The sequence below is a fragment of the Lygodium microphyllum genome, chromosome 17 (genome assembly GCF_053477565.2).
Source record: "Lygodium microphyllum isolate KBCC chromosome 17, Lygodium_microphyllum_v1.1.10, whole genome shotgun sequence".
In the NCBI taxonomy this organism is placed as follows: Eukaryota; Viridiplantae; Streptophyta; class Polypodiopsida; order Schizaeales; family Lygodiaceae; genus Lygodium; species Lygodium microphyllum.
In genome coordinates this window covers 130,611,850-130,625,701 of record NC_141151.1, presented here as the reverse complement: position 1 = coordinate 130,625,701, position 13,852 = coordinate 130,611,850, and the positions used below count along the sequence as shown (strand labels likewise).

At 43.3% G+C, this 13,852-nt stretch overlaps 1 protein-coding gene across 3 annotated transcripts in view; it reads right to left on the bottom strand.

Moving 5' to 3' along the window:
- Positions 1 to 13,852, bottom strand: part of LOC148022348 (uncharacterized) — a 256,949-nt gene that overhangs the window by 114,683 nt on the left and 128,414 nt on the right. For all 3 annotated transcript variants that reach the window (XM_087697971.1, XM_087697969.1, XM_087697970.1), the window contains exons 10-11: positions 13,572 to 13,775; positions 13,356 to 13,391 (exon numbers count right to left, since the gene is read on the bottom strand). In XM_087697971.1, the coding sequence (XP_087554097.1) occupies positions 13,356 to 13,391; positions 13,572 to 13,775 (240 nt within the window). The remainder of the gene's footprint in view (positions 1 to 13,355; positions 13,392 to 13,571; positions 13,776 to 13,852) is intronic.

The following is a 13,852-nucleotide window of genomic DNA, read 5'->3' as shown; positions in this document are numbered from 1 at the left end:
ATCATTCATGGGCCATGCCATACTGCAGCCTTTTACATAAGGTTAGATTTTGTAGTCTTATTGTCTTAAATCTTTAGTAGAATCATGTATACTTAACAAATCTCTTCTAAAGTTACATGTGTTGGAGCTGCTAGATGGAGACTGAGTGAGCTGAGATTGAGAGTGTCAGATTTTGCGCATGCAGCAATAGAAAAGAGTAAGTCACAGGAGTGTAAGCATGACAAAATGGGTATACAATACAATGATGAAATGTACCACTTTTTAGGTTTAGATAATATATAAAGTACAAGAGTGTAAGGGTGCATTCACACCCAAACATTGAAAAAAGACACAATAAGCCTTTATTCCCAACAACCTCCCACCTAAAGCAAAGTGTCTGAAGGAAGAGAAAAGAATCAGCTAAGTCTATGTATGTACAAAGTTGAAATACACATATACCATCCAACCCCTATCATCTCGCGGCAATGAGCAAACTGCTCTGCTGGAAGACCCTTCGTAAGAGGGTCTACAGGGTTATCATCTGTATGTACCTTGACAAGCTCTATGCTCTTGCTGTCAAGTACATCCCTGATAAAGTGATACTTCACCTGTATGTGCTGTCTTTGCATGACAGATAGGATTCTGTGCTAGCATAATAGCACTTTGACTGTCACAATGGATGATAGGAATCTCTGCAGTACCAAGCTCTCTCACTAGACATGAGAGCCATAAGGCCAGTTTGCATGCCTCAGTGGCAGCCACATACTCTGTCTCTATAGTAGACAATCCAACACACTTTGGCAGCTTGGATATCCAAGAGACTACTCCACCTGTGAATATGAACACATATCCTGAAGTAGACTGCCTGCAGTCAAGATGGCCAGCATAGTCTGCATCCGTGAACCCAACAACAAATGACTTCTACTTACCACTTACCAAAGCAGATACACAAATCCTTTGTCCCTTAAGATATCTCATGATACCATTCACTGCTTCCCAATGCTTTTTGCCAGGATATGACATGTATCTGCAAACCACTCCCACCGCAAATCCAATGTCAAGACATGTACCAACCATAGCATACATCAAGCTACCAACAGCTGAAGCATAAGGTATCTTGCCCATTTTAGCATTTCTATCATAAGATGTAGGGTTGTCATCTGCATTACGTTTCACATATGGAGGCAATGGTACACTAATGGCTCCTCCCCCCCCCCCCTCCCCCTTCCATATTGAAACACTGCAAAACCTTAGTGACATACTTCTATTGTGACAGATAAAAAAGACCCTTCAATCTGTCTCTGAGTATACGCATGCCAAGAATGTGATTGGTCTCACCAAGATCCTTCATATCAAAGCTATTGTGTAAACTCTGCTTCAAGGATATGAGAGAGGATGGCATGATCAAAGCTCAGCACAGAAAACAGTAGACAGTAGAGAGTGAAGCATGATACCGAATGCAATAGACTGAAAGAGTGTCAACTGAAAGTACAAGGTACAACCCTTAAACCTTAGGGTTGTATGGGTGTGTTCACACCCGAACACGGTGCCCGCAAGTGTGTGTCATAGGCACATACGAAATAATACCATAAGTCTAGGGGAAAAAACCTCTCCTACCGAGAGTAAAAAGTGTCCCAGTATCCTATTGATCACTGACACTCCGATCTCAGTGTAGGCGTAAGAGAGGCGTGAGTGAAATATCCAACAAACCCCCCTGGAGTGAAGAGTGATCAAGAGTACAAGGATCATCCGCCACCAAAGGAGATCAAATTTAAAGCATGGCGAAATGCTTCAAATTTGTCACGAGGAAAAGCTTTGGTGAAGATGTCTGCCACATTACTGGTGGTAGGACAATAGACAAGGCATGTATCTCAATGTGTTTCGTGCGTGCATGAAACACTGGGTTCTGTGCCACTGCAATGGCACTTTGATTGTCAGTGAACAAACGAGTAGGCTCCGTAACAAATACATCCAAATCAGCAAGCAAGCATCTAATCCATACGTATTCAACTGTGGTAGTGAAAGCTACATTGTATTCAGCTTCACATGGCGATGTGGCAACAGTGAACTATTTCTTGCTAAGCCAAGATATGCAAGACGAGCCAAGAAAGAAACAATTGCCACTAGTGGAGTGACGTGAATCATAATCACCAGCCCAATCAGAATCATTGTAAGCATGTAATTGTAGTGGTCCCCCCTTGGCATAAAGCAATCCAAGACATCTAAAACAAACTGGCTTGCAATCCTGTAATCCAAACTTCTCAAGAAGTTTACCAATGTATCCTGACTGTGATAACCCAATATCTCTAGCATCAGGTATGAACTGAATGCCCAAGTAATAATGCAAAGACCCCAAGTCTAACATGTCAAAAGTTTGCTGCAAATTTTGTTTAAATGCTGAAATTTGATCAACATGTGTTCTTGTAAGCAAGAGATCATCAACATAAAGAAAAATGATCAGCATGGATTCCCCCTCTTTACATACGTAAAGGGTAGACTCAGATGAGCTGTTTATGAACCCTTGGCTAAGCAAGAAAGCATCTATCTTTGCATACAAGGCTCTAGCCACTTCTTTCAAACCATACGAAGCTTTTTTCAACTTGCAGACCAAGTGGTCCAAGCCCTCAACTGCAAAACCAATGGGCTGTTGTACATATACTTCCTCATGAAGTTCCCCATGTAAAAATGCAGTTTTAATATCCAACTAATACACAGTCCATCCATGATGAGCAGCCAAAGCAACCATAGAGCTGATAGTCGTCATACAGGAAGTAGGAGCAAATGTCTCCTCACAGTCTATGCTTTTCTTTTGTGCATAGCCTTTGGCTACAAGCCTTGCCTTGTATTTATCAATGGATCCATCTGCGTTCCCTTTCAGCTTGTAGACCCATTTTGTTCCAATGGCTTTCTTCCCAAATGGCAAAGACACCAAATCCGAGGTTTGATTCTTAGTGATAGAATCCAATTGAGCTTTCATTGCTGCCGTCCAGTGCACACTTTGTTATGCATCTTCAAAACATTCAGGCTCTTCTTCATCAAGGGTGCTTGCTGCCATAACAAACTCCATGGTATGTGCAATATCATGCATACGAGCTTGCCTTCTAGTACGACCAGCCATGGGTGCATCCAGATGACTATCTTTCATAGTCTGTAAATACCATCTAGGCATTTGTCTTGCCTCGTGACTGTGCAAAAGCTCTTGCTGAATTTCAGTTTCAGCTCTTTGCTGAGTATTCAGATCAGCCAATGGCTGATTTTCTGCATTTTCCAAAGGAGTACCTGGCTGAGCATTGACTTCACTTGCTGAAACTCCAGCTGAATCACCAACTGTAATGGGCAGCAGCCCTTCAAATACATCACGGGCAGCCTGATATATGTCTAAACCAACTAGGGACAATTCTGAATTTTCATCAAATAGTACATCCCTACTAACAAACACCTTTTTAGAAACAGAATCATAGAGTCTATAGCCTTTTCTCTCACTACTATATCCCATAAAAATGCATTTAACAGCCTTGTTATCCAACTTTTTTCTGAGTACCTTCGGAATATGTGCATATGCAAGGCACCCAAAGGTACGAAAGTGTCCAACAGAAGGTTTCCGGCTGTTCCAAGCCTCAAAAGGTGTAATTTTCTTCAATGCTTTGGTGGGGCATCTGTTCAAAACATGGCAAGCACAGATGACGGCTTCCATCCAAAAACTGTGAGGCAAGCTCTTTGCCTTGAGTATACATCTGGCCATCTCCATGAGTGACCGATTATTTCTCTCTGCAACCCCATTCTGTTGTCAAGTACAAGCAGTAGTGTACTGATGGACAGTGCCCTTTTGCTTCAAAAAAGAATTCAGCATAGAGGGCATGTATTCCCCCCTCGGTCCGAATGGAGAGTCTTAATTTTACAACCAGTTTGGTCTTTAACAAGTGCAATAAAAGCCAAGAATGCATCATACACTTCTGACTTTTTGACCAAAGAGTAGACCCAATAAAATCGAGTAAAGTCATCAATAAAAGTCACAAAATAGTAACATCCTCCCAATGGCTTTGTTGCGTAGGTCCACATACATCTGAATACACTAGCTGCAACCTGGCTGTTGCTCTAAAAGCAACATCACGGAGAAATGAAAAACGATGCATTTTCCCCAAAATACATCCTTCGCACAAGTGCTCAGGAGGTCTCTCCAATAGAGGTAATCCATCTAGCATTTACGTACACTGTAAGAGCATCAAGCTGCCAAAGTTCACATGTCCCATCCTAGCATACCATAACTCTACATGTATTATAGCAGGAGTAAGAGTGGATGTCAAATACGCTGACTGATCAACTAAAAGAGCATCCATCTCGTATAACCCATGACATAAAGTGCCTGTCAAGACCAAAGTCATGTGTTCTTTGTCTCTCACCATGCATCTGTCATCATCAAATGTGACATGCAATCCACAACGTGCCAAAGAAGAGATAGAAACTAAATTCTTATTTATGCCTGGCACAAATAAAGAATCCTGTAGGTAGAGAATAGAGCCATCAATGGCTGTGAGCACAATCTCCCCAATACCTCTAATAGGGTATGATGCATTGTTCGCACTCTATACAGACTTGCCAACTGGAGCTACATGAACAGATGCAAATAAATCTCTGCGAGATGTAATATGCCTAGAAGCACCACTGTCAAAAAACCAAGTGCCTGCATCCTCAGTAAAGCTGAATGCTCGATCTGCCCAAGAGGTGTCATAACTGCATGTGTAGAAACAATGGTCCCTCTCTGCAACAAAGGACGAGGACTCAGTAGCAGTGGAAGGAGCGTTAGAAACAGACATTTCTGACTCCTTTTTCTTCTCTTTGGCAATGCGCTTTCTGCACTCAGTGATGTAGTGGCCTGGCTTCTTGCAATAATGGCATTTTTCCTTTTTCGTTTGCGTGCCCCCTTCTTTTTTGTTTGCCTGTGATATGCCAAAAGTCCTAGAACTCTGCGGAGCATTCTTCACTTGGCTGCCTTTGCCCTTGTGTCTAGCGATAAAAGCCTGCTCAGGGACTATAACATCCACACCACTATTCCTCCGTGTTTGCTCCTCCTCTAGAAGCAAACTGACTAACTGAAGAAAAGTGTTTGGATGCGCGACAATCCTCATGGTGAGGTTTAAGGCCATTTGAAAAGCCAAGTACGAAGGAGATAATGAGTTCAAAGTGATGGATATCATCTGTGCATCCGAATAGTACTCATCAACATTCATGAGTTACTCTCGCAAGTCGTAAATTTTGTTAAAGTGATCCTGAATAGCATCACCTTCATCCATTTTCAATGTCTCTAGCTCTTTCTTTTAGAAAGAGATGTGAGTCTCATTCTTGCCTGCAAACATCTGCTTCAAAGTTAGCCAAGCTTCTCGTGAAGAAGCTGTTGAACGAATGTGGGGGATGATTAACCGTTGAACTGCCAATGCAATCAGCGACAAAGCCTGTGCATCCCATGTATCCGATGCTTTTAGAGCTGTTGTTCTTTGGGGAAGTGGCTGAAGTGGAGCAAGCTGAGGTGCCCGTGGTGCACGTTCTCCTGGAGGAGTAGCTGGAGCCAAAACTCCAGATCGAGCTTCTTCTTCACTGACATAATCCCAAAGTTTTTTTGCCACAAGTATATTCTTCATCATGAAGGACCAGAGTGAATAGTTATTTCCATCCAATCTGTCGTCCTTGGATACATAGATGAAAACATCTCCTCCCTGAATTGCCATGATTTTGAATTACCAAAAAAATGTAAAAGAGCAATGTCGAAGTAGAATTTCACTGGAAATCTGAAATATTTTCAGAAATTGCAGGACATAACTTTCTGCAATTAGTGTACAGAGGTGCACTCTGTCAAAATTGTCTTTTATGCACGCAGTTCAACGTGCAATCAGTGTTCAGCAACACTGTACCAGCAAAATCCCCAAAATTTCCTTGCCTCGGGTTTGTCAAAACAGTCTGTCAATGATTGTAATTACAGTGCGTATGCCAATGTTCCCAGAACACATAAAAACCCCAAAATTTTTGAAGAATGTACCCAAAAAATTTGCATCAAATATATCCCAGCCACGTTTCTGAATGTTGTGTCTATTGTGTAGGAACCCCTGCTTCCAGAAATTTGTGCTCGAATTAAAAATTTAAAAAAACGTTTACCACAGAAATCATGTGTTGTATGGCGGCATATGTCGGACGAGCTGTCGCGTTCAGGCGGCGCTCAAGCTAAGCTAGAGGGTGACGTGCGGGCGTGCAGCAGTTAGCAGGCGACGCTAGTGACGGGCACAGGCGGTTGCGTTGGGCAAACGGACGAGCTGTGGACGCAGGGTCGAAACGGCACAGGGAGAGGCAAGCGCCTGAGGTCTAGGTGGCAAGTGGCAGGGTCCAAACGGATGGGTGCACGTTGGCGGCGCTCCCAACAAACTGGCGGGCTCGAACCAAGGCAGAGGCAACAGAGAATAAGCAACGTAGGCGTGGCAACGCTCCTAGCACTAGGAAAGGCTGCAGAAGACGGGCAGCTCTAGCGCTAGCGTGCAGGGTAAAGGTAGGAGCTGCCACTGAGTCTGGGCACTGTTGTGGTGGACCTATAAGGGTGCAGGATGATAATGGGCTCCTCTGCTGATTGGTGCTGGCTGGGAGATGAGCTGAACAGAGCTTAGCTGAGCTGAACAGAACCTCTGTTGAACAGAGCCAATGCTGCTCTGATACCAAATGTGAGAGAGGATGGCAGGATCGAAGCTCAGCACACAGAAAACAGTAGAAAGTAGAGAGTGAAGCACGACACCCAATGCAATAGACTAAAAGAGTATCAACTGAAAGTACAAGTTACCCTTAAACCTTAGGGTTATAGGGGGATGTTTAAAACCGAACATCAGTGCCCGTAAGTGTGTGTCATAAGCACATACGAAATAATACCATAAGTTTGGGAGAAAAAACCTCTCCTACCGAGAGTAAAAAGTGTCCCAGTGTCCTATTGATCACCGACACTCCGATGTGAGCATAGGCGTAACTGAGGCGTAAGTAAAATACCCAACAAAGGAGTCCAAGGCATGAACATCCTTGCATGCAATCAACATGTCAGCCACAAACAAAACCAAGAGAATAAGGCTGCCATCAACTGCCTTCTTGGTGTATAAACAGTGATCAACTTGAGAACGATGACACCCTTGAGATTGCATAAATGTATCAAATTTATGATACCATTCTCGTGGTGTCTGCTTTAGCTTGTACAAACTCTTGTTGAGTTTACATACCATGTGCTCTTTTCCCTTTGCAACAAAGCCTTCACGCTACTTTATATAGTTCTCCTCATGGAGATCACCATGTAAAAAGGCAGTTTTTACATCCATTTATTTGAGTTCTATGTCTTCATATGCAACCAAGCCCAAGATGGTCTGCAAAGTAGTCATTTTGACTACAAGAAATTTTTTTTTATCAAAATCAATTCCATGTTCCTGCTTATACCCTTAAGCAACCAAGCGTACCTTGTACTTTAGCAGAGAACCAAAACTGACTTGCATTTTGTAAATCCATTTGCAAGGTGGCACTTTTAGCCCTTTTGGCAAATGCACCAAATCTCAAGTGCCATTCTTCATGAGAGATTCCATCTCTAACAGCATTGTTTTGTGCCATTTCTTACTCTCCTTTCTGTCCATTGCTTCCTAGAAGCATGAAGGCTTACCACTATCTATTAACATGATCTAATCAGCCACATAGTTTACACTAGGAACAAGTCTATTTGGCTGTCTTTGCACTCTCGTCAACCTACGGACCCAATGGTCAAGATTTGCTGGCTGTTTAGTTTGCAAATCTGCATTAACAACTCGTCATTCTACAGGTTCAACATGTTGTACAGCTGGTCCTGGTTGTTCCAAAGGCACGTGTTTTTACTAAATTTGTGATACATCATGGGCAAGATCTTGCTGATCATGTTCAGCATCATTTCCTGCATTTTCAAGAACATTTACAAGTATTTGTTGCTGCCTAATGGGCATCCTTTGCTGTCCTATTGGTACATCCTCCCGGAATACAACCCTTTTAACCTCCTCCATCTTTTCGGGCTATTTGTGCATGCAATCTTCCCGAAAGATAACATCATTGTTGCGTACTACTTTTTTTTTTCTCAAGATCCCATAATCGATACCCCGTCTCACCTTCATCACCATATCCAAGGAAAATACATTTACAGGACTTTGGCTTGAGTTTGCTACGTTCTTTCTTGCGAGTGTGCACAAATGCCTCGCAACTAAACACACTCAAGTGAGCATACGAAGCTGGCTTGCCCGACCACACTTCTTAAGGGACTCCTCCCCACCAAAGATCTATTTGGTGAGCGATTAATCAAGTATACAGCTATCATAACAGCCTCTATCCAAAATCCATGGGGTAAAGCAGCATGTGACAGCATTGTACGGACCTTGTCTTGAATGGTCCTGTTCATACACTCTACAACACCATTTTGGAGTGGATTATGAGGGGTAGTGAGCTACCTTTTAATCCCTTTGCTGTCACAAAGTCCTAAAAGGCTTTGGACACATATTTCCCACCATTGTCAAAGCAAAGGCATTTTAATGTCTTACTGGTCTGATTTTCAACAAGGATCAAGAATTTATTTAATTTATCCAAGGCCTCGTCTTTGCGACGGATTGGATAAACCCATACTTTGCGTGTGGCATCATCAACAAAGGTAATGAAGTACTTCTTCCCCCCTAGAGATAATCTTATCATTTGACATGCATCTGAATGTACCAACTCTAAGGGTGAAGACTTTAGAGAAAGAGATTTTTAATGTGATGTTTGAGCATGTTTACTATAAATACAATGATCACATTGTTCAAAATCAACATACCTCAAAGATGGCGAATAACCCAAGCGAGAAAGCACTTTCATTTCAATTTGGCTCGTGTGTCCCAACCGACTATGCCACAAAGAAACACTCAACTGCTCAATTATGGCGACTACATGGTCACGCACACTAGATACATACAAAGGATACAAAGTATCACTTTTGGAGCCCTTGGCAACAATGCAAGAGCCCTTACAAATTTTCCATTTGCTATTTCCAAGGTATAATAGTCTTCATCATCTAGTTACCCTGTACTTGTCAAGCTCTTCTTGAGCTGAGCTACATGTCTCACATTATGAAAAGCAAACACGGAGCCATGTTGAAATTCCAATTTCACACTGCCAATGCTTGCAATTTTACATACATAGCTATCCCCCAAGTGAACAACACCACATACACCACCATTGTAGTCAGAAAACCACTTATGATGTGGTGTGACATGAAAGAACGTACCTGAATCAAGTATCCAAGTGTGCATATCATCCTCAAAATCTGCAATCAATGCATGTGTACTCAAAGAAGAAGCAAGTACATCACCATCACTGTCATTCTAACCTCTTCTATTTTCGCATTGCTCTTCTTTGCAAGCTAGCTGTCATTTTTATTCAGCCTTATTGTCTTTAGTGTTTTTGTTTTTGCCTTTCTCTTTCTTCAATTGAAAATAGTCCCATTTGTAGTGCCCTTTTTTGCTACAATGATGGCACTCAACATTTTTGCCACGAGACTTACTACGTGCTCTACTTTCAGAACTGCCCTTTTGCTGAAATTTGCCTCTAGCGTGGCATTAGAAAACTTGTTTGCTAAGTTATTTTGCTTATTGAGTTCTTCCATCAGCAAAGAACTCTCCACATAAAAGTATAACAACTGAGCATTCGAGTTACTCAAAGCTGTCCTGAAAGTATCCCAGCTTTCAAGCAAAGTGCATGGTAAGAAAGTAGTCTTGAACTCATCATCAATATGGAAATCCAAAGCAATCAACTGACTGAAAATTGAGTTGAGCTCATTCAAATGTATAGACATGGTCGTACCTTCTTTCATGAGAAAGTCCATTAATTTTTTCAGCCAATAGACCTAGCTAGCTGCAATTTTCTGAGCATACATTTCTTCAAGCCTTTGCCACATTGCATATGCTGAATTCAACTTCTCAATGTTAAAGAGCAAGTTGTCTGACATTGAGAGCTCAATGGTAGAGCGGGCAAGCTCATTCAAGCCATCCAACTCATCTTGTTCCACGTCTACTGATTTTATTCCCTTTGTTTTGATGGGCTTTACATGTTTCTTCTGCACCAAGACATTGTAGCACTGTTTTTGCCATATTGCAAAATTATGTGCCCTCAAGCTTTTGGATCTGCAAAAGATTGCTGATGTCACCAAATTAACTAAGCAGTCACCAAAGACAAGCCCAAATGTTACACAAGTAACCATGGTATAGTAAAGTACCAACCAGCAGTGAAAATCACAAGATTGCAGAGATTTCAGATCTGCAAATAGATTTTCAGAAAAAAATGTTCGTTGTTGCACTCCTCAAGCAATTATGACACATTTAGGTACCAAGGTACCAATTTTTATTTATTTTTGCAAGTAAAATGTGGCTGATTATATTACTCAAAAAACTGATTACAACAGAGTGCTCATGCTCAACAGAATAAACTGGAGCTGATGCAAAGTCACCACTACATCATGTATACAAGCCTCTCAAGGCGGTCTAGGGGGGATGGGGGCAAGAAGCCATGGGGGAGGGGTATATCGCCAAACGGGACTGCCTGCCTGCATCACAAAGAATAGGCCCTAGCCGCCCCAGGTACGCATGAAGTGACCACGGAGTTCCTGACGAGCCTTGGACTCGCCTTGCACCTGATCCCATCGGCCACAGAGGGAGTGAACGATGGAGGTCCATAGCTCTGCTAAGGTCGCAAGTGCTGAAAACACCAATACGAGGCGATGTACCAGGCCGTCGCTAGGAGGACCTAGTTAACCACCAGGGCTCGACCGGCTAGTGAGAGGCAAACCGTGCTCCAGTAGGTCAGTTTTCTCCTAATAGAATCTAGAACAAGAAGAAACTGTTGGGCAGGAGTGATATCAAGTCCCACTTGGAACCCTAGGTATCGGACGGTCTGCCCTCTGCTCACCCATCTAAATCCCAAGTGGACTCCCCACTCCGTACTGGAGTCCGGGTCTGTGAGGAAACCAACCAACTTTCGCCAGTTGATTTTCACACCCGCTGCAACACTGAACACATCAAGAGCTAGCCTCATTATTTCCAACATCACCTCATCATCCTCTATGGAGAGTCATGTGTCGTCTGTGTACTCTAAGTCTAACAACTCAGTCTCCTCTAGCACTGGAAGTCGGAGGCCGCGCAATCTGCTTACACGTGACCTGAGGAAGAGAGACATCACCTCTGCGAAGAGTAGGAACAGGTATGGGGCCAGGGGACAGCCCTGTCGGACCGATCTCTCCAACCGGAACTCCTCCCCTCGCCTTCGCCTATGAGAACCCTGCTGGTGGCAAATCTGTACAGGCCGGAGACCCTGCGAATCCAAGCGTGGGGAAATCCTAACTTCACCATGGTACCCTCTAGGAAATCCCAGTCCACCCTGTCAAAGGCTTTCTCGAAGTCCAAGAATAGTACTGCCAGTCTTTGCCCACTATGCTGAGCCTACTCTATCGCCTCAAAGAATGTAAATACATTGTCTAGGATGCTCCTATCCTGGACAAAGCCTGTCTGTGTGTCATGAATGATATCTAGAAGCACATGGCATAATCGTCTACCAATGATCTTTGCCGGAGCCTTATAGGCCACTGACAATAAGGTGATCAGTCTCCACTGGGATAGCTCCAACCGGTCTCCTCCTTTGGGGAGAAGACTGATTAGGCCTGCCGAGAACCTCCCTGGCATCTGTCTTGAAGTGAATATCTCCTGGAAAGCCCTCAGTAGGGGATCCTTCACCACCTCCCAGTAGGTAGTGCAGAAGGCCTTAGTGAGGCCATCCTCCCGGGCATTTTCGCCCATCCTGTGTATGGAAAGCCTCCTCTAGTTCTCTGTGAAGGGGACTAGGAGGGCGTGTCCTGTCTCCTCTGTGACAAGGGACGGGGTGTGATCCCATACCTGCTATCTGCATCTCTGTCCTCTAATTGAAGCTGTCTCCTGCTGGAAGAGGCGCGTGTTATAGTCAGTAGCAATCTCCATCACCTCATCAGGGCTAGAACGGGTCCTCCCATACTGATCCCTAAGGCTGCGTATCTGCTCTCCCGCGGTGCGGGGCTGGTACACCTGGAAGAACTCCCTGCACATCGTGTCTCCCTTCCGCACCCAAAAGGCTGCTGAAGTGCGGAAAGAGAACTCCGAGCGCCTATCCTATAAGGCCAGCAAGGGCTGCACGCACGCGCACCTCCTGTGCGTGGAGGGTGGGGTCCCCTGGTGCTTCCTGCAACAATCTCTGCGTACACAATTTTCTTGGATTTAGAGTACACAAATTCTAGTGAAATTGAAAAAATTCCACTAAAATGTAAAACCCCCAAAATTTCTCGGGGAAATGTGCACCAAATGTGCAATTTTTGAGTCGAATTGTCTTGTCCTAGGCTGAAGTCCCCAAATCGGAGAAAAGCCCCAATTTTCTTGGGCAAAATTGCACGTTGTGCTTGTGCGTGTGAATGCCCAATAAAAGAATGGAAGAAAATTACGGAAATTTTATTAAAAAAACAAGACGAGCCTGCCCTGGTGTTGACTATGTCAGATCCGACGCCTGGTGTCACTCAATCTTCCTGCTTCCTGTCGACAAGCTTGTGACATCTAGTGCCCATCGGATCTGACGCCTGTGACCTATCGTGCCTGTCAGATCTAACGCTTGCGACCTGTCGTCCCTGTCTCGCCCTGACTATCGCATGTTTGTGACAACGTGAAGCCTGTCTCAACATGTCCGTCTTCTCACACCAGTCTGTCGCGGGTCACCTCACGCCAGTCACCTGCTCTGATACCAGTTTGTTGGAGCTGCTGGATCGAGACTGAATGAGCTGAGATTGAGTGTGTCAGATTTTGCGCAGGAAGCAGTAGAAAAGAGTAAGTCACAGGAGTGTAAGCACCACACAATGGATATACAGTACAATGACAAAATGTACCACTTTTTAGGTTTAGATAGTATATAAAGTACAAGAGTGTAAGGGTGCATTCACACCTGAACACTGAAAAAAGGCACAGTAAGCCTTTATTCCCAACAACATGTATAGACCCAAAGACCCAAGAGAATTTTAAAAATGAGTGAAATAAATTGCAAAATTAGGAAGGAAAACTACTCAGTTCATCCTCATGAATCAATACCATTTAATGTCTCTAAAATCAAACCATATGTTCGTTAAAACAGACTGAAGCTCAGATTCGGTGGCTATTCCTGAGCCAAATGCTGGATCCAAGATTATATTCTTGTGGAAAACTGTGACTTTGACTCTTCTGACAGTAGAAAATGCTCTTAAAAGTTCTGGTTCTACAAATTAATTGAACTGCATGTAGGAAAAAAGTCACATTGTATAGTCAGGCACTACTTACCCGGAAAGCAGATGATCGCACAGAAGAAAATAGTTTCTGCAAAGCAAATCAGACTTTAGGTTAAACTTTTCTGACCTACTACACATTGCAATTGAGGCCTTGTTCGTCAGTTGCACTAACTTTCACAAACAGTCTTATAACAAAACTGCCAAACTGGCTCAAAACAAGGCCATCGGTAAAATAAGAAACAATATTGTTGGTCTGCTGATTACTTACCATTGGATTCCATTGAGTATTATTATTTGTGCCTGAAGTCTCCTTCGTTCGTCCCGCAATGAAGACAGCTGGACCAGTTGATTTATTCAATACTTCCCCAAGTGTGTGAAGAAATAAACTCCTCTCATCAATGGGTACAGCCCTAGTCATCCATTTCTGTATGTCTGGGAAAAAGATGATCATCCCTGAAGAACCAGCTGCCAACTGTGACCAAATAAATAAATAAATAAATGAACAAAATTTGATCACGTTCCACATTTTGAGTAATGGAAAGGTTTACA